The sequence below is a fragment of the Misgurnus anguillicaudatus genome, chromosome 20 (genome assembly GCF_027580225.2).
Source record: "Misgurnus anguillicaudatus chromosome 20, ASM2758022v2, whole genome shotgun sequence".
In the NCBI taxonomy this organism is placed as follows: Eukaryota; Metazoa; Chordata; class Actinopteri; order Cypriniformes; family Cobitidae; genus Misgurnus; species Misgurnus anguillicaudatus.
The window spans coordinates 16220665-16241776 of record NC_073356.2 but is presented as its reverse complement, the minus strand read 5'-3'; the positions used below and the strand labels follow the sequence as shown (position 1 = coordinate 16241776).

The following is a 21112-nucleotide window of genomic DNA, read 5'->3' as shown; positions in this document are numbered from 1 at the left end:
CTTAATGTTTTAAATTTTCTTTTAATATTGGATCTTTTATTATTCTGCTTCCTTTTTATATTTTTTCTTATTTTTTTGCTGTGTTTATTTCTCTTGTGTATATTTTTATGTTATTGTACAGCACTTTGGTCCACTCCAAAATGTGCTATATAAATAAAATTTGATTTATTAATTTGATTTCCTTGTAAACTGTAGAGGCATGCCTTGTTAAAATTGATACTTGTCATAAATATAATATTAATTGACGAATGTCCCATAGTCTCAGTAATATTTAGATATCAATTTAGTAGATTACAAATTAGCAATAATAAATTGTATTTTATTCTATGTTTAATACTTTTCCAGTTGTTTGTGTTCTCTGTGTAAAGTTGCTTTGAAACATTGAAACAATGCAATATTGTAAAAAGCGCTATATAAATAAATTTGAATTGAATTTGAATTCAAATGAATCGAATAATACAAAATTAAACGAATAATGCTTAAAAAGTCTATGAACTTCGTAAAAATGAAACAAGTGAAACTTAAAGGATTAGTCCATTTTCTTAAAAGAAAAATCCAGATAATTTACTCACCACCATGTCATCCAAAATGTTGATGTCTTTCTTTGTTCAGTCCAGAAGAAATTATGTTTTTTGAGGAAAACATTGCAGGATTTTTCTCATTTTAATGGACTTTAATAGAACCCAACATTTAATACTTAACTCAACACTTAACATTTTTTTTCAACGGAGTTTCAAAGGACTATAAACGATCCCAAACGAGGCATAAGGGTCTTATCTAGCAAAACGATTGTCATTTTTGACAAGAAAAACAACAAACATACACTTCCAAAGCACAACCTCCCGCCATGTAGATCCGGTCGTGATGCGCCATCTGACCCCACGCAATACGTCATGACGTCAATAGATCACAGAGGACCAACGCGAAACTCCGCCCCAGTGTTTACAAGTGTGTTGAAAGAGGACCGGTCCGACGTTGTTGTATGTCAACTGATACTAATTAATGTCTTTGTGTCAGTTTATTGTTTAAAATGGTCCGCAAATGTGCGTTTTATATATGTAACACGTGGCCTCCATACGTCCTTACGCATTTACGTTAGGTCGCGCTGGACCGGACCTAGACGAAAAGTTGTAGTTTAAAAGTACATATTTTTTATTTTTCTTGTCAAAAATGACAATCATTTCGCTAGATAAGACCCTTATGCCTCGTTTGGGTTTGTTTATAGTCCTTTGAAACTCCGTTGAAAAAACTGTTAAGTGTTGAGTTAAGTATTAATTGTTGGTGTCTCTTAAAGTCCATTAAAATGAGAAAAATCCTGCAATGTTTTCCTCAAAAAACATAATTTCTTCTGGACTGAACAAAGAAAGACATCAACATTTTGGATGGCATGGTGGTGAGTGGATTGTCTGGATTTTTCTTTTAAGAAAATGGAATATTCCTTTAAAAAAAATTTAGGTTGAAAAAACTTAAAAAAAATTTTTTTAAGTGTTATTTAATTTAATTTAATTTAATTTAATTGTCCACAATGTGGAAATTTGCCTTTGGTCTCATAATAACAACAATAAAACCAACAACAACAAGAACAGCACACAGACATCTTCAAAGCAACAATGAACACAGCAGTAGCAATTACGTACAATACGGTTGTTCAACGTCCAAATAGCATTAGGAATAAAATAATTTTTAAAAATATTACGATTTGCCCTAGGTACTTTATAATGTCTGGCAGAGGGAAGGAGTTCAAACTCCTTATTAAGTGGATGAGTAGGATCGTTCGCTATTTTAAAAGCTTTTTTCCTGAGAACATCCTCGTACATGGAACTTAGTTGTTTCTGATTTGTCCCTTTGATTTTTGAGGCAAGGTTTACTATTCTCTGCAGCTTGCTTCTCCCTTTTACGTTTAAATTACCATACCACATCGCCATGTTGAAAGTTAGAATACTCTGTATCAGATTCTTATAGACTATTTCCATAATGTGCTTGCTCACTCTAAAGGAGTTGAGCTTGCGCAGTAGATGGTGAAGTTACCGACTGACATCATTTGTTTAAGTAGATCAAACTTTCACTTTTTACAGTGGTCAAGAAAGTTGAAATGAATAGTAAATTCAAGTTGAATAAACATAAAAATTATGGGCAAACAAGGAATTGTTTACAGTGTAGTGAGTAAAAGAATTTACGTTCAATAATGCAAATGCTGTATGATTGTCCAGTAGATGTACATTTTAAGTGCATTTTTACTACACGTGTCCTGTGACTGTGAGTCTTGGCTGTGGAGTCTCACCCAATAAGATGACTTTTAATGTGAAACTAACAGACACTTTCAAAGCCCAGCAATCCAAATCAAATCAAAGAAGGCCACACAGAAGAAAAGACTTAGTAAAAGAAATTTAAGACAAATTAAATTGCACTATTTGATCATTTCACTTTGACTCAAATCAGATATTTAAATAGCTTTGAAAGTCTCAGTTGCAGCTATCTGAGCAAGAAAAACTAAATCTGACAAATGATAGACTTATAACTAAATTCCACCCACCGCAAAAAAAGGAAAGGGCAACAACAAGAGGTTCCAAACATCAGCAGGACAAACATACTTAATAAAATTACTAAATCAATAAAAATGACTGATTTATTTAAATAAATATTTATTGATTTACTTACCATTTCATTATTTATAGATTTTATTTCAATAATCAGTGATAGATATTCTCTGACTTCAAAGCAGTTGCCCTTCCTTTCTAGCACATCACAAGAGCTACAGGAAACTCGCGTCTATACTGTACCTTTAGAGAGTACTTGCTATTCTAAAAATAGTCCAGTACTAATTCATGCAGCAAAGCAAAAGAAAGTGCTCTATACAGACTGAAGCAATCCAGATAGCTTCCAGTCTTAAAACAGCAGAAGGGGTAGAGGCTTTGGCGCAAACAAATTGTACCATTAATTTATGATCAACGTCTACGTCCTATTAGATTAAGAAAATCATGTTTGTACGCGACACAAACATTAAAATATATAATTATTAAAAAGAAATCAGCTATGATCTGTTATGGCTTCAGGTTGTGAGTTGGTTTTTCTAGTGTCTGCTGTCAGGTATCAAATAGGGGATTTCGTATTATATTTAAGATATGTATTCAGCTTATCATACAGGAGTTAACTCCACAATACAGGAAAACACATCAACTGCATTTCATGTGTTGTCCAAAAAAGTTATTGTTGTTATGAAATGAAACAAATCAACCAGACCACATCAAAAAAACCAACCCACAAAATGTATCATCTTTCATTGGTACAATTTGTTTATACATCGATAAAGTTTAAAGATATGTTCTTCATTGGAAAATGCAATATTATCTTGAAAAAGGTGCCAGTAAACAAACTGTAGCCTTCCATTGCATCACAGAAAATAATATTTGATAATACCGATAAATCCACACAAATACTGAACTTCTAAGTTGCATAAAAGTGATTTTTAGAGATTGTAGTTCAAACGTTAATCCAGCAAAACACAGACAATGAAAATGGATGGCAATTATAATTCTGATATCATACAATACAAATATAATGTTCTGTGATACCTGACAAAGAATGAAAAATTAAATGCTTTCAATTTAAAGAAACTTATATGTTATCAAGTTCAATTTAATGTGCTAATTTGACAACATGCTAACATTTACTGTTTCTATTTAAAGCAGGTATGTAATTCATGCAGCATATGTCAGGCTTCTGCAAGATGGTGTTTAAAATATTAAGCAAAATTCATACTCTGTATTGTGGATGCAATTATAATTGCAAGAGCAATACGCTTTGGACAAAATTCAAACCAAACAAATAAGGAGGGGCCTTGGAATGCTGCCGATTTCCTGCAGTGCATTTTCCAAATAACTTAATGGAGTGAAAAAGACTGCCAGAAATAAAAGAGAAAAAAGGCTGAGCGAAGAAAAAGACAGACAGAGAAGTCTGACGATGTTACCTGAACCCTAGGGACAAAAGGCGTGGTTCTTCTACTAAGGCATGGGCTCTGGATAAGCAAAATTAACAAAGGAAACAAAAGCAATAAAACTAAACCAAAACTGCACAGAGGCACTTAAATCAACACAACCCAACTGAGAAGAGATTTAGCCTAACTTATCATCTTCAGCATTACAAGAACATTTATGATGAAACATTCATAGCAGAGTCATAAAATATCCAGGGCAATATGGACACTATATTATATATACACATACAGTAGCTATATATATATATATATATATATATATATATATATATATATATATATATATATATATATATATATATATATATATATATATATATATATATATATATATATATATATATATATATATATATAATGGACTTAGTGCCAATACAGACACTGTAGCATTTGGTATTAATTAAAACAAACATTGCTGTTTTTAACGCCACAATGCATTATGCATGCATGAACAACAAAACAAATGTGATGCGTCACAAAAATATGGCATATGGCATAAACTATCAATTGTATAACTGGAAAGGATGATACCTAGCTTATTTGAAAAACACATCCGGTAAATGGCAGATAATGTATAACAGACAGCATTCATAGTTTGCACATTTACATAACAGTATAACAACTTTAAAAACTGTTTTAGTAATACTATACATGCAATAACCAGCCTGCATGTCTGTGTGTGTCCTGTACTCTAGCATTTTAGGATAAATCTCCCTCATTTAAAAAAAGGTTTACAACCGCCCAAACAACAAAAGTGTCAACACAAAAACTCCATTCAGACAGAAAACAGATAGATTGCAGTGCAAAACAGACAGAGACACATATCAGTCAGCTTCTTAAACAAAGCCGATTTTAAAATACATTCACAATCGGTAACAATTAAAATGACAAAAGTCACAACTCTTTGTTAATGCCTTAAAATCAACAATCAAAAAATTCACAACCCCCTTAACTTTCAATAATATGACATATTTTGGAGAGAAAAAGCACACTGTAAAAAATGTTGGTTTAACTTTAAAAAGTAAGTTACCTGTTTGCCTTAACTTGAGTTAAAAATATTAGTTGACAACAATTGTGTGTTTTTTAGTTAAAGGTATAGCTGAAGATTTTCTTTTTCATGGTGGATCATCAAGACTATTGGTCATCCTAGTTGTCCATCATTCTGATGATATGATGACGTAAGGCCGTCGTACGTGCTCGTCCCCAGGTTCGCTTTCTGCACATGCGCACTTTGAGGTATATATGTGTGGTGGGCTACAGTTTCAGCCATTCATTGAAGCTTGAATTCTCACCGTGTTTTTCAAAATGTCTGGGGTTCGCAAGAGAAAACGTGTCTACGAATTGCATGACAAGAAGAGAAAGGCGTCTGAAGAAAGAAACAAGACCAGAGTGTTTTTGGGAGAATATTTCACACATGTTGGGCTTCCCACTGATGCCTGAGTCGCGAAGTTTCTACTCAACAGGTATAAAGTTTGTCATGCTATTTGGAGAAATCCATTTAAAGTCACTGCTAGTAAAGTTGATGTAAGCTATGATTAGCGATGCTAGCCCTAGCACAAGTCATGAACCACGCAGACACTAGAGCTGCAACTAACGACTATTTCTTCTGTCGACTAATTTAGCGATTATTTTTCAGATTAGTCGACTACTCTAACGATTATTTTTTTATTAATAAAGTGTTCTTTTTTTGATTAGCTATTTAATCTGTTGGATAATCTGTTTTCTACTCTCTGTCTGATCTGACAGTCATTGTTTGTTTTATTGTATTTTAACACAACTGAATGCTATTTTCACATATTATCTGTTCTGTTGTCAGACATATAGGGGCGTTTTCCCAGACAGGGATTAGACTAGTCCTAGACTAAAATAAATATAAGAGCTGTCCAAACTGAAAACATTACACATATGTTGTTGCAGCACTAGCAGACAAGGTAAACATCTCGATGTATGAGCCATGCCGGCATCAACTTGTAAACAGGGCGAAGAGAAGAGGCTTGTGCATGCTCTCTCTCGTGCACACATATAATAGGCGTTACCTCTTGGAAGCAGGTAGAGTGTTGCGCATGTGCATTTTTTTTAAAAGTGGAGGGGCTGTTCTTTTCAAAAATTCGGGGAAATCTTCCGCTATACCTTTAACTAATATTTTTAAGTTGAATTAACTCAATTTTTAAGGCAACCGGGTAACTTACTTTTTTAATTTAAACAACCAAATTTAGTTTTTTTAAAATATTTTTTTACAGTGTAACAAAATAAATGTAGGTTGAGATTGGATAAGAGGTTTAAAACTTAAGAGGGCATAGTGATAAGTATAAATTTTGATGAAAAACTATGAAAAAAACAACATTTTATTAGTATTACTTAGTTTAAGAAGAAAGTAATTAATGTCATTTCATGTTGAATTTAAGCATATTTTATGCTAGGGTTTAATTGCTCCATCTGTGTGAAACTTACCTGGCAGATGTCTCAGGCCCATAGTTTAAGGGTACTTATGCAAAAAGTATTTAATATTCATACACTGCCCCTAAATTTTATAATGCAAGTAGGATTAGGGTTGGTTGGTTTAAGTAAATATAACTTAACCTAACAGCTGCCAAGTCCCTGTCAAGGTAACAAGCTTGAAAACGAATAATACATTTTTCTTTCAAGTTTTTTTTTTTTGAGTTCACGACTGCAATCAAGACTGTCACATCTGTCTAAAATCGCCTATCTCCTATCAAAATTAGGAGGTTTAATTTAGGCCTTCTTTTAAAAGTTCTTACAGCATCTTATCTGTGATCTCAAAGCAGTAAGATCTTAGTCATGCTACTAATTTTGTACTATGTAGTACATCCTACTTCTAAATCCTCAGATGACCAGACAAAGAAAAGCAACAGAAGTCAAAAGATCTGTCAAACGTGCATCAAAAGACATTGTGAGTACTTACCGAGAGCTGTCCGGACAGATACTGAGGGGTGTCCCGGAGAATGCCAGGACTCATGGGGGACGTGACAGAGATAGAAGGGCCCATTTTCTGGGATTCAAAGGAACTTGAACCTTAAATAGATGAAAATATGTGGATTAGAGCACTGATTTAAGCACTGATTCCCGCTAGCTGATGTAATGCACACATATTGATGAGTTTTGTGTGTGGGGAGTGACAAAACTCACTTGATTCAAGTTGTCCATGTGTGCTCTCGGGTATTCTAGAGACATCTCTACATGAAAAGAGTAATTCAAGGTATCAGTAAGAATTGATGTAAATGCTGTCTGTGTCAAGTTGTCATAACAAAGACATCTCAAACAATGTCATCTTTGCATTAAAAATGACATGACTGAATGAATGACACTTAATGACAGTTGTCATAAAATCTCCTTCATGTTCATGACATGTTTCATGTCATGATTATGAAGGTGTCATGTCAGTCTTATGAACACCCCTTCAAGAAGTGTTACCCAATGTTTTTGAAGTGTAAATGTAATGACTATTAGCTAGGTAACATTACAGGTATATGGTGGGGTAGGTTCTGACCCCCCTGTGATTTAAGACAGAATCTGCTATATACTGTTGCTAGATCCTTCACATGTCTTACTGTACCGGCCCTGCCGGCATTTAAATAATTTCTAAGCATGTCAAGCCGTCCTCCTAAAGCAGGCTGCAAGGTGTTTTTACCAGAAAAAAGCCTTTATTGAGTGGGCATGTTTAAGTCTGTTGTGTACGTGTGTCTGGGCACATTTATCCGTTCAGCTCTCACCGGCCATCCTTCTTCATAAAACAACATTGTCAGGCACAATGAGCTTTGTGTCCCCAAAGTGGCATGTTGAGTATAGCGCAGAATAATGATCCATCACCCGCTTCAACTCACCCAATCGGGCGTGAGACCACCAGCTCCACCTGGGGCTCCGGTTTGGACTCTAGAATAATATTGTAAACTTCCTTGAATGTGGCTCCTTGCAAGACCCTGCCATTCCACTCCAGGACCTGATCACCTGCGGACGGACAAAAACAAGACATCTACAGCTCTGAATGTTTACGCTGCATGTTTATTTCTGTCCTGTCCAATATTCAAAACACAAAACGGCAGGATGCTTATCAAGCACTAATGCAGCATTAATAAAGACTATGCATTACAATTTTCTGTTTAGGTCATCTTTCTTGCAAAGTCAAAGGGAATGATGGAAAATGTAGTTTTGTTAAGTATAAACCATGTCTGTTCATAAACCGAATGAATACAGTAAATAGTCTGCCAAGTTTAACTCTTTCCCCGCCATTGACGAGTTAACTCGTCAATTAAGACAAAACATCTCCCTGCCGATGATAAGTCTTTCCGGCAATCCATATTTCCGCTATTATACACCAGAAGGCGCTCTTACCCAACTTATTAAAGCAACCCCTCAGGTCAAACTCTGTGTATTTCTATCAAAAATCTTTCACAAAAAGCAATTAGCTCAACTTTTTGCTCAACATTTGATATTTTTGAAGAAACATACTCATATTTGAGAGGTGATAAATAGAGAACAAATGAAGATAGGATGAAACTTTTTTCTTTTTTGTTTGAAACCAGAGGGTCTGTTCTTTCATTTGATATATTGTATGTTTATATATTTAAAGAAGACATTTTCTGGAAGGCATTAAACTTTTGTGAAAATCATAAATAATGCTGGCACTGGCTGGCAACTTTTTTTTTTAAACGCTGGCGGGTAAAGAATTAATAGTTATTCTTTATAAACAGTACACAAAATTCACTGTATTACAGTAAAGTATCATTTATGACCAGTTAGCATCCTTCATGAGTCTTCGACTAAAATGCCACTAACTTAGAAAGCAGGTCATGTGCACAAATCTTATAAATGTTATCATTTTGAAATCTATATTTGAGTTACATCATTTAGGCCATGCTTGTGTACTGCCTAGAAAGTCACTTTTCACAATTCTGCACTGTAGAAAAGCAGCTTTACAGTAAATAGATATTAGTACAAAAGAACACATGGTAAAACTGCAAAAAATACCATGCAAAACAATCAAGCAGCTATATTCACAGTATTAAATGACAGCATTTATTTCTAACAGCAGCACGAACAGAAAGTGTTTATTTGCCTTGGATACGCTTACCTGGTCGGAGATGACCGACGGTATCTGCTAGACTTCCTTTCTTCACCTTTGTGATGAAAGCACACAGTCTCCCAGACTCTGTCATCTTCCCACCCACCACCTGCAATATAAAAACTGTTTACAATATGCTTTACAGTAAATGTAATAGAAATATGTCTGTAATCGTATTTCGCCACACACATTTTTTTTTTACTAGGATCTTGAGTCTTTAACACAAGGTTGAAACTTTTTAGGTGAATTTATACTCTATTTAGAGAATTTAAGCTTTATGAGATAAGAGAGCCGTGGACAAAATTCAGTCCACAATATTTTGATGACAAACTCTCTTCTTTTATAAGGGTTGGTCATTTGCATGACTGAACTTTGAGGGTCTCTTATCAGACATTCTTACCTTGAGGCCCAGCAGTGCGCCTGTGTCTCTGGGCACTGTGCCATCTTTCATCCGTTTGTTTAGTACTATCCGCCCTATTAGGCGCTCTCCATCTTTGGACTGTTGCCATGTCACCGGGTGCTACAGGGTCAAAGTGACAATATACCTCTGGATTTAATACAAGCATCCAAACTGCACATTATGCACACATGCAACAGCTATGGGAAAATTAAGGAAAAGGTGAACTCATGTTTGCAGAAAAGACACAAACCGCCCCTACTGTCATTTAATGAATGTCAGTTGAGATGAAAAATCGACATGAAATGCAGTTTAGCCGTTACGCACCCAAAAAAACAAACAAACAAAAAAACCGGCAGGATGTTAAGGAGGGTTTGAGACAGTACTGGGGTGTAAGCAAAAAAAGAAACACATAGTTAAAGTAACTGAGTGGAATACCCACCGTTACATACACTGAAAAAAATGATACGCTGGATTTTTTAAAAATTAAAATACAGTGCATCATTCTTGCATCCACTTTTTTAAATTTAAGTTTTACAATTTTAAGCAATTGCAATTTTTTAAGTAAGTTTTACATGACATTTTAAGCAATTTAAGCAATGGCAATTTTTAAGTAAGTTTTACATTAAATTTTAAGCAATTAAAGCAATTGCTTAAAATTCCATGTTAAATTTACTTTAAAAAAGTAGATGCAAAAATGATGCACTATATTTTTAAGTAAATACAGCCTATTATTTTTAGTCCACTGCCTAGTTATATTTACTAAAATAATTCAAGTAGTTTCAACCAAAAAGTATACATTTAATTTCCTTCTTACAAATTTTACATGATACAATTAAGTTGAATTTACTAAACATTGTGTTCATTTATTACTCACCTTTTGTGATATTTTTACTTAAATTTTGTTAAAAAACAAGATTTTTTTTAAAAATAGAATTTACTAATTTTATTTAGTTTGAGCTTATTTATTTAAGAAATGGGATAATTCACATTCATAACCACGCAACACATAGAGCATGAAAATATGCCAAATTTAGCCATACAGGCTAGTTTCCATTTGTTAAATTTACTAAATTTAAATTTACAGTTAAAAAAAATGCTGGGTTATTTTCAACCCAGCATTGGGTCAAAAAGGGACAAACCCAGCAGTTGCATTAAACTAACTCAGAAAATGTTTATATTTGACTCAACAATGGGTTAAAAAATCTAGCATTTTGGGTTGAAACAACCCAATGGGTTGGGTTCGTCTGTTTTTGACCCAATGCCGAGTCGAAAATAACCCAGCATTTTTTTAGAGTCATGTTAACTTCAAAGAAAGCATTTTGTTCATTTAAAATGAAAATTCATGGTAAAAAATGTCCTGAAAACAATTCAAGTGTGAGGGATAGGCAGAAATTTCACATTAACATCTTGTTGCCTTTACACCATCTCACTTATTACACAGCTATTTACATTATAAGTAAGGTAAGGAACATTAAATATTAATTTGAAATATTTTATTTGGTCATTTTTAACGCATACCGACCTAATGTGAGGTTAAACAAGTTTACTTTTGGTTTTACGATAAGACATTAAATGTCACAAACATACTATTTAGTTTAATCATTTGTAAATATAATGCCAGATATGTTATTAAAATACATATTTATATTTAATTGTGTGTAATATTAAACTGTACCTGTCAAAATGATTGTTTTGAGCGGTAGTTATCTGAAAAGAACGAACCTTGGATTGGCCAATCAGAATCAAGCATTTTAGAGAGCCAGGTAATAAATAATCATAACAAATTTTTAAGCATATTCAAGCTTATAACATGTAGTTTTAAAAGTAATAGTTCACCCAAAAACTAAAATATCATTATATCATTCACCTCATTCGAGCAAAGGTATACATTTTAAATTATTTAGTACTTTCTAAAAATCTTTCATACTTTTGGCCATCTGGACAACCTGTAATACCTTCTTTGTGTTTCATAATGGCTGTATAAAAGACAGATTTTTCATTTTTGGGTGAACTAACCCTTTAATTCCATTTTAAAGTGAAAAGGATTGATGACATTTAATCGGAGGGGTCGGTTTGTGTGTTAAATAAGATGAGACACAAAGCACAGGACAGGGTGAGAGATTTCAAGCGCAGTGGACAGTGAGTTAGATCAGTGGATCTCATCGGGTGGACCACAAAACAAAAAAAGTGTTTTATGACATTGTCAGCTGTCAATATTAAAATGCATCTCACTGTAAAATATTTACAGTAGCATATTAAACCGCCCTTTAAAGAGACAAAAATGTCCCATTTTGTTATTTGTTGCTAATGTGAAATTTGTGCATTATTTTACGAATTTATCTGTCATGTGGTAGAAGCTAGTCCAATCTCTGAAAACCATGAACAAAAACTACATTAAATATGTGTTCACTTAAACCCAGGATCAACATGGTTTTGTGTGCTTGTCATCCAAGAGCGATGAAAGCAAAATTTAGAAAACAATGCAATGATTGATTAAATTTTGGTTTTTGTGCGTTTGTACCAAAAACATTTTTGGTGCCATTTGATGTCAGAAATATCTGTGATCTACCAGTAGAGAACCACTGAGCTTGATCAAACCGTTCATAAATGAGAAATGCAAATTAAATGGGATCTTGCATCCTCGAGCAGTACGTATGACGCAAGCTAATCACTGCGAAAGACGTAGTGAACAGACAAAACAACAACAACAGGCAGGGTAGGACAGGACAGCATGAAGAATGGCACAATGAAAAGGGGAAAAGAAAAACAACGGCTTAGTGTAAGACTGATTCCCACACTAGTCTACCTCTGTGTTAAAGCTGAGACTAAAGGACTGCGTGGAAAAATCATGTCAGGAAATCCCAGAAGGGGGAAAAGTGTGGAAATGTGACCAAGTGAGGAAAACAGCTTTGCAATCAGAATGGAGCGTCTGGCCGAATCGAGAAGCATGCAGGACATGTAGCAAACAGTGGCGGGAAGTTTTTCATTCACTTTTTTCATAGTGTTAGAACTTTGCAGTCAGAGAAAGTGTAGCAAAGCCGATATGAGGGTTGGATTAGAGTAGAAACCCCCCGAGGGGCAGAAACAATGCGAAAGTGTCGAGCAGGTCAGCCGTGAGGTCACAGGAAGCAAGAAACAGGCGGCAGGGAGTCTGAGTCTCAGTACCTTGTCGCTATGGCTATGCTCCTCGTTTAGCGTGGTGCTACTGCACGTGTCAACCCCTGAATCTTTCACCTGGGGCTCGCACCACTCGGCGTCCTCCTCGTGGCAACGGTCCCAAAATCGCACCACTGCCTTTTGCCTCTCGGACGGGGCATGATTGGCGTCCGAAAAATATGTCTGCTCAATTGTTTTTCTTTTTCCCCTTTGAATGTGGCCTACAAGTTATGGATGATATAAAAAAGGAGGAGAAAAAACATGCAGAGGTGAATTAAACGAGGAGAAATGGGGCAAGAGAGTCACAGGCCTCACCATAGAGATTGAGGAGGCTTCGCTGTGCCATGACGCATGGTCCCACCAATGACCATCCATATCTCCTGAGGATGGCATAGATGATTCATTTACAACAATACTTCTAATATTCTGTTATTTACATCTAAACCAACATAATGCAACATGTAAAATCTCAATTGAAAATATCCTCTAACGTCACTCACTCACTTATATGAGAAAGGTTTGAAAAATAGAGCCATTATAAGGAATAAAGAATGACATGAGATAAGATTTAAGTTGGTAACACCTTACAAATGCAATAATACGCTTATATGCTTAAACTGCATACATTTGCATAGTTTAATACAAATCAAATATTATTCTATAAATTATGGATGGTACTATCATAAGTAGTATAAACTGCAAGAATTTACAAATTTTCTCAACAGACTCACTAATGGAGTAAAGATCAAAACAGTACTAAAGTCAACTTTTTAAATACTGGTCATTGCCTATGAATGATCAATGAATTATACCTTAAACCATCTGACTTGGTGAGGAGAGATTCGCTATTACTTATTTACTGCTTATTAAGTGACTAAACTTACAGTCTTCAAAACATGTGAAAATCCTGCAGACTTAGATTAGGGGGACGTGTACACCAAAACGTTTACGCCAGTGGCCGGCGTATGTTTTCAATTGCTTCCAAAGGAAGTGCCACGCTTTTCGAAAACGCCAGCAGCTGGTGGGTTTTGTCTGCGCTGAGCGCCCAGAGTTGAAAATTTTTCAACTTTGGGTGAAACGCTCTGCTCGTCAATGTCACTTTTTCAAGTGGAGTGGTGGGACAAATATTACAACAACCAACCAGTTCAACGACTGATAAACAAAGCAGAAGTATAGCAACCAAAGCGCTTAGCTGAAAAAATGCTGCCAAGCGCCCACAGTCAGCATCCGCCTGGCATTTTCAGCTGTGTTTAAACGCTTTGGTTTACACGCCTCCTGAAAGAGGCAACCAAGCAATTATTAGGAACCAGAGTATCCTAGACATATGTGACCTGCGCTGAATGAGTAGGAATGATCACAGTCTAAATTTGAGCTACTGGCAAAATAAAAGAAAAATTTTGGTCGAATCTGAGGGTTTTTTTATAAAAAAAAAAAGTACATTAAAGGTGGGGTACATGATTTCTGAATGCCAATGTTGATATTTAAAATCACCTTAACAAACACGCCCCTACCCCAGTTAGGGCTGTCACGATTATGAAATTTTGCTGACGGTTAATTGCCTGGAAGTTAATGCTGCTTATCAAAGTTTTGCAGCATTTCTTTAAATTCTGTTTTTGAATGGCTCTGCAATGTATCGCGTTATACTTCGGGCTGCGCAAAAATATCGATACAGCTAACTATCGTGATCATTTCCCCCACGATAGTGATTCGATATTTCTGTCTCTACTATCAATAATTTTTATATAATCCCTCTGTGTGCATCAAACGACCTCCTCCGCCGCTGCTGTAGTTGTCGCTGTCCAGTTTTCTGTCATATATGGCCATTCGGCCAATGTCTCAGAAGTTAGCAGGAGTGAGAAAATGGCGGAAAATTTAAAAAACACCTGCAGCTTTCAAAGCCGACGAGTGGAAGCATTTTGGCTTAAAAAAAGGTAAAAAAATAAACAGCTATATTTTTTTCCATTTTTGATAAAAAAAAGTAAATCTATTGCAATGTATTGCAGCATGCAACCCATTGCATCGTATCGTGATACATTGTATTATGGCACATGTATCGTGATATGTATCGTATCATAAGGCCCTTGCCAGTACCCAGTCCTAGTTACACTATCAGTTAAGCAGTGGCTTCTGATACGGTCACATTAATACAGGCGCTGCAGCTCCCCCTTGTGTTTTTTAGAGAGATGTGCAATCATTGCGGTGATCTGAAATCATCACTATGATGTCAAACAATCGCAATGACACGATTATTTAAAGGTGACAACGAATGATTGAACGGAGTATTTATCCTTGTTCTGTGATGTGACATGTAGACAACATTTTTTTTGTTTGGGTCTGTAATTCCTTAGAAGCTTCCTAAAAACCTCTCTCAGAAAGCTCTATTAGGGTGGGGCATTTTAAACAAGTGGTTTTGCACCTATTTGGCTCCCCCTACTGGCTTAACTTGCAATCTCATTACTGATTGGCTGACTTTGCTGCCACTCAAAAAATGTAGCCAATTATTTTAAAGTGGATGGGCAGTTAGATGCTTGTGATGTCATAAGCATCAGTTTTTCAAATTGGGCTGTTTTCTGGCTGACATTTCTAAAAGAGGAATTTCTATGAGACTGAGATGTTTAGCATGTTTAGCACTTTTTGTATGTTTGTGAATGTGGGTAGACTACCATTATTCAACAAAGACAAGGTAAAAATGGTTTTTCATTCTCTGTCCCCTTTAAGCATTGTGACAGCACTAACCCCAATAGAATCTGGACCTTCTTTTGATAGACCCGTCCCACACATACGCAACCCAGGCAACAATGTCGGTTACTAGACATGCCCCTTAATGCTGATAGGCTACAATTGTGTTTTGGTTCTCAGCCTGACTCCCTTTTCCAAAAAAAAATCATGCACCCCACCTCTATGCCCATCTAAAATGATCTTTACTTGTACGTTTTCTGAAAAGGTGTACCTTCTTAAACATTTAATGGATGCGTGTCCATTTAAAGCAAAGCACTTGTGTGTCTGACATTTTAGTTTTAGTGCCGAAATGAGAAAAAAATACATGACTTGTTTGATGATAAAAGAGCTATTAAGAGAGATAAAGTGCGGGATCTGATTGATGATAAAAGAGTTATTAAGAGCGATAAGACACGAAAACGATCTTACTCGCGTTGACTGACTCAAAATTGACTTTGCTGACTCAATCGACTTTAAACAGGTGTAGCTCTGTCATTATTTTAAAAGAAAACGTGCAAATAACAATAACTCATTTTTGAAATTGTGCTCATTGCGGGGTCACATATGAAGTCATTACTTATGTTTTAACAACCATACCAATGCACTAATAGTAATAATTGTGCAACAAAATATAGTTTACTATGTTATGTAATATTATTGCATATTAATTGAAATCCTCTAAAGTTCATTATATATGATGCTTTTTTAAATATAAAAAAAATATATAACACACTCTAAATTGTTTGCATGAATAAAGATAAATATAATTATTTCATTTCCTATTCTTTTGAAATTGCAGGTATTTCATGGATAAACCCTGCAATGTACTACTAACGGTAAATAGGAAAAAAGTGAGAAAAATCTTGAAAAAACATGAACTATACAACACAGATTACCTCGGCAATGTCAGGTCATAATTTGATTTAAAAAATTCTAAATATTTTACTCAAAAGTAACTTCACACAATTAATAAGAATCAAGCACATGTCAAATTTTGAATTGGGTTATTTTAGTAAATGAAGTTGGTTATTATCATGTGTTATGGATTATATGTAAACATATGTTACATGCAATATCTTATTCAAGGAGGTACGAAGTAAAAAACAAATAGCAATTTTTATCACCCCCGTATTGTTCATGCCAGAAATCATGCCAGACGCACTTTTTGCATCTGAGCTCTTTACATATAACCAGCATGGGTATCTAATGTATATAGCATAGAAATTTCATGATTTTTTATATTGTCTTTTACCCAGTCATATGGGTTAAAAGATTACAATACAGCAACATTGTCACACCCTCCTTATTTAACATAACAAATCACAAAGCTTTAGGCTAGATGTGCATCACCTTTAAATCACATAATTAAATAATATGTGCAAAATGATACAAGTGATGTATGACTATATTACTGTAACAGAAGAAACACCACCACCGCAAGTTAAAAAGCTGTGGACTGAAGTCCTGAAGTCATTCGATTAGAATTAAGATTAAATTTCATTTAGGTTTAACAGATCCTACAGTTTCTATTGCTCAAGTGAAATAGGAGTTTACCCTACTTGACACTTTAGCTTATACTTTTATAATATTTTTAATACTACATACACGTTTCCTGTATTTTCTGGTTGTAGTCTAATCAAGACTGAGAAATAATTATACATGATCACTATACAATTGCAAAAACAACAAATCTAATGGTGGCCTGAGACTTCTGCACACTACTGTATGTCTGATAACTTAAAATTATGAGTTTTGTGTATAAAGTAGGACATTTGTTAGCAGCCAATTCAGTTTAATCTAACAAAGGCAGTATAATAAACTGGAAAAGACACAGTAGCCCACTGTACAACAAATAAATGCCATAAAAGTTGGATAATTATCACCCTCAATTTCCCTGTATGCCATCATGTGATGATATCAGCATACAAAAATGAGCATTGTAAAAGCAAGCTTACTTCTGTGAACATTACTCCTGTCTTAACACACAACATGCTTCACAAACCAGAAGCCTTCAGCATTTTCCAAAGAAGCACCATGCGCAGACCATCCCGGGTGTTTTCAGAAAAGGGATCTGTCCTAAAGTCCTAATGTATTGTTGATAATCCGTCTTTGCTGCACCAAACCTTGCTAAGTTAAACGTCTGCGAGGCTCATTTACTTGATCTCATCCACCAAAACTTCAGTCACACTTGGGTCACCAAAAAGTCTCACCGAAAGATGCCAAACTCGAGTGCCTTGCATTTTTTAGCGCCCCTTCCTGTGTATTCCTCCTTCCCCCCTCTCTCTGTCTTTCCGAAATGGATTGGAGTTCATGCCTTACAATAATGAGCTTACCGTTTTTCTTGTAAGCCAGCTCAAACACCCTTCCCTACATTAGCTTTGACACACAACAGGGTGCTCCCCAGAGTTTGCAGACATGACCCCTGATGGCTTGCTCAAGGGTTCCTGGTTGCAGGCATAAATCGGCATAAATTCTGCATCTTTAGCTATTCTATTTTGCCCAAAAGTTTAGATCTTACGATATCGTAGAAGCTCATTTCTGTGTGGGAAACACTCCAAAGCGCACTGCAGAATAATGTTCACAGTTATCCAAAAGCTAGCGGTGCAGGGAAATATCCACTTACCACCATTTTCCCTGGCTTTACACAGAGTGATGTCTCGGAGCGCGCCTTCGCCGTGTTGTTACTTTGACCAAATCCTTTTCTCTTTTTGCAGGTGGGGGTGGAATCGAGTATTTTAAACCAATCAGATTAGGTTGTCAGTGACTGACTGACGTATGTGCCAATGGAAGGATACGATCAACCTCTTTCCTGTCTATACCAAAAATGTGTGTTGCTCTTTTAATGTCAGAAAGAGTTAATCAATGTTTGTTAGATTTGTGGTGGTATTAGCCCTAAATCCAAGATCATTTCTCAAAAACATTTCTTCAGTCTTTGGTGGAGTGGAGGTCATGACACATGCGCTGGTCACTTTCTGACATGGGAGTGACCCTCCACCAGCGCCCACTGCTGTCATGTTGCTGGGAGTCCCTGCCTTTATAGGGATAAACAGATTCTGGGGAAGTTCTCCGGAGATGGCTCCTGTGCAAAGAGGCTTAACCAATTGAGCTAATTATGACTCTGACAACATCAGAGCTCTTGGGTGGGGCCAGCACTCTAAAAACAAACGGTGCTATATAGCACCAAAAGTGGTTCTTTGCTCGTAATCATAGAAGAAACGTTTTAGTGCCATATAGCACCGGTGAAGCACCTGTAAAGCACCTGTGTAGAACCAAATAGGGGCCATATAGCACCACATTTGGTACATAGCACTATATGGTTTTACACTGGTGCTTCACCAGTGCTATATGGCACTAAAACCGGTTCTTCTATGATTACGAGCAAAGAACCACTTTTGGTGCTATATAGCACCGTTTGTTTTTAGAGTGAGATACACTGAAACAACCTAATGGCAATTCGTGACTATTTCACGAGGTGGCTAATTTGTGTACATTTGTATGATCTGACCCGTACGTTTTAGAAAGATCTGCTTTGTATTAGTTATGTTGGGTTTAGGTGTAGGGTTGGAACTTCATTATTGATGGTCATCATTAGCCTACATATTTTTATAAACACACTTTTTTGCATGATTCACATAGTTTAAATTCATACGAATTGGCCAATTTATAAAAGACTTGTGAGATCAGACTGAAGTATCTCACACGTTGTTGGAAAGGTGACGGAAGACTCAGACCAGTCTCATGTAGACCTCTAGACTGAGAATTTGTGGAAAGGTTCAAAATCTCCAAATCGATTTTTACATTATGTAACATATTTTAGACATGGAAAACCTTAGAGAGCTTTTACCTCCAATAGATCTATCTAAGGGAACAGATAGAGAAGATACTGTATGACTTTCTTTTTGCTTCAACAGCTATGGTGTGATCTCAAATCACTGGAGGTCAGACAGAGGAAAGAAACAAAAGAAAACAAACCATAGGTCATGCTAAAACACAAACACTTAAGATGTCCCGTAGCAAAAGCTGTATAGAAATACTCTGAAGCTGAGATCATTCACCAGCATAGAACGGCGCGTCACGTGCTCCTTTATAGTCTTATCATATATAAAATGAGTGGTTTCTGGAGAGAGAAATACAGTAATAAATAACATACAAACTTCAGACGCTGCGTAGAAGATAGTGCAAGACTTTAAACAGGTCACGTGTCTTTCAAGTTTAAACCATAGACTGTAAAAAATAGGTTTAAACGCATCGTCCATTTTGGGAGACGAGGGCATGAAGTCTTGCGATGCGGAGAGACAGGTGCGAGTATTTCATAAGCATTGAGAGACGCGTGGGTCAAGTTTAAACACCTTCCCTACTGAAAAATCCAGCTAAAACCAGCATAAGCTGGTAGCTGGTGGTTTACGCTGGTCCTCCCAGCCTGACAAATCTGGTCATGCTGGTGGGCCAGCTGGTATTCCAGCCTGACCAGTTAAGTCCAGCTAGACCAGCTTAAAATGAGACCAAAACACAGCTAGACCAGCTTGCTACACCAGCAAAACCAGCTTCCTACACCAGCAAAACCAGCTAAAACCAAGCTGGAGACCAGCTAAAACCAGCTCACCAGCTTATGCTGGTCTTAGCTGGATTTTTCAGTAGGGTTGTGGGAGACGCGAGTAACAAGCATTGAGAGACACGGGCTGCGCGGGTGCTTTAAATTGAAACCCCTCGTCAGTTTAGGAAAAGGGCCGTTTTGGTTAATGTGCATTTCACAGAGACAGCACGGCCATATGTGCGCTCACTCAATTGATTAGACTGTCACAAAGCCTTTCTGTATATTTCTCATATTGCATCCTTTCTACACTTGTGTTGGGTGACTGCGAGTATCTTCAGAAATCCTCCTCGTCACGTGGTGGTGGACAGCCAATCGGCAGCACTTTAGGTCCTTACACGCAAGTACAGGCTCACACAGACACAGCCGCTTGGCTTTTTTGGAACCGAAATTTGGAACCGAAAGATAAATTATTTTATGATACTCAAAGTATCGACGTTCGGTACACAGCCCTACTCAAAAACATCCAAACAATCTCCAAACAATTGATTATTCCTCAAATTCCGTATCTTCGCAGTGTTTCCTCTAGGATTTTTTTCAGCTGTGGCGGCAGGGGGCGCCCATGATGATTATAAATGTACATTATTTTTTTTTAAGTAGAATATAGGCTACAGTAAACTAACATGTATTTTTTATCATTTTCATGCTGTCTTTTACTTTTCCTCATATTTATAGCATATTGCTTTTCTATGTTTGATCTAAAATGTATTTTCTTAAAAAACGTTACATAGCTACGTACGTAGTTCGGATATTTCATTGTAGTTTTAATGTAGTGTGCATTGCAAGTTGTGCTCATGTTTAGCGTTACAGAGCTGTTGCAAACTCACGCACAGTCCTGTTTGATAATCCGCCCCGCTGTGATTGACCGAACATCCATCAGCAGCAATTTTATTTCACACCCGGACCATTTGACATAAAGATCCCGAGCCGGTGTTGTGTCGAAGTCTGTTCCCCCTATGTTCCCCCTATTTTTCCCTTCAGTGTAGTGTTTTAATGGCGTTTTTATCACGTTATAGGTTTTATTATTTATATATTTAAAGTTTTAATGGCTACTGAGATGTATATGTGTGCATTTCTGTAATGTATCTGTATTGTTCTTAATGGTAAGTCAATTATTTTTACAGTATGAATCATATTATATGTATAATATTTATTTAATTATGTATGCAAACA

At 36.1% G+C, this 21112-nt stretch overlaps 1 protein-coding gene across 29 annotated transcripts in view; it reads right to left on the bottom strand.

The window, feature by feature from the left end:
• rims2b (regulating synaptic membrane exocytosis 2b) overlaps positions 1 to 21112 on the bottom strand; it is a 132741-nt gene that overhangs the window by 54925 nt on the left and 56704 nt on the right. For 23 of the 29 annotated variants that reach the window (XR_012359702.1, XM_073858182.1, XM_073858185.1 and 20 more), the window contains 7 exons: positions 12640 to 12851; positions 9475 to 9594; positions 9084 to 9183; positions 7837 to 7960; positions 7142 to 7188; positions 6918 to 7027; positions 3968 to 4015 (listed from right to left, as the gene is read on the bottom strand). Coding sequence is in view for 28 of the 29 variants with exons in the window: in XM_073858182.1 (XP_073714283.1) it covers positions 3968 to 4015; positions 6918 to 7027; positions 7142 to 7188; positions 7837 to 7960; positions 9084 to 9183; positions 9475 to 9594; positions 12640 to 12851 (761 nt within the window). In the remaining variant the exon portion in view is untranslated. Of the gene's footprint in view, positions 1 to 3967; positions 4016 to 6917; positions 7028 to 7141; positions 7189 to 7836; positions 7961 to 9083; positions 9184 to 9474; positions 9595 to 12639; positions 12852 to 12945; positions 13011 to 17971; positions 18000 to 21112 lie in introns of those variants that run through there. The other 6 variants (XM_073858194.1, XM_073858196.1, XM_073858188.1 and 3 more) reach the window with 4 other exon arrangements.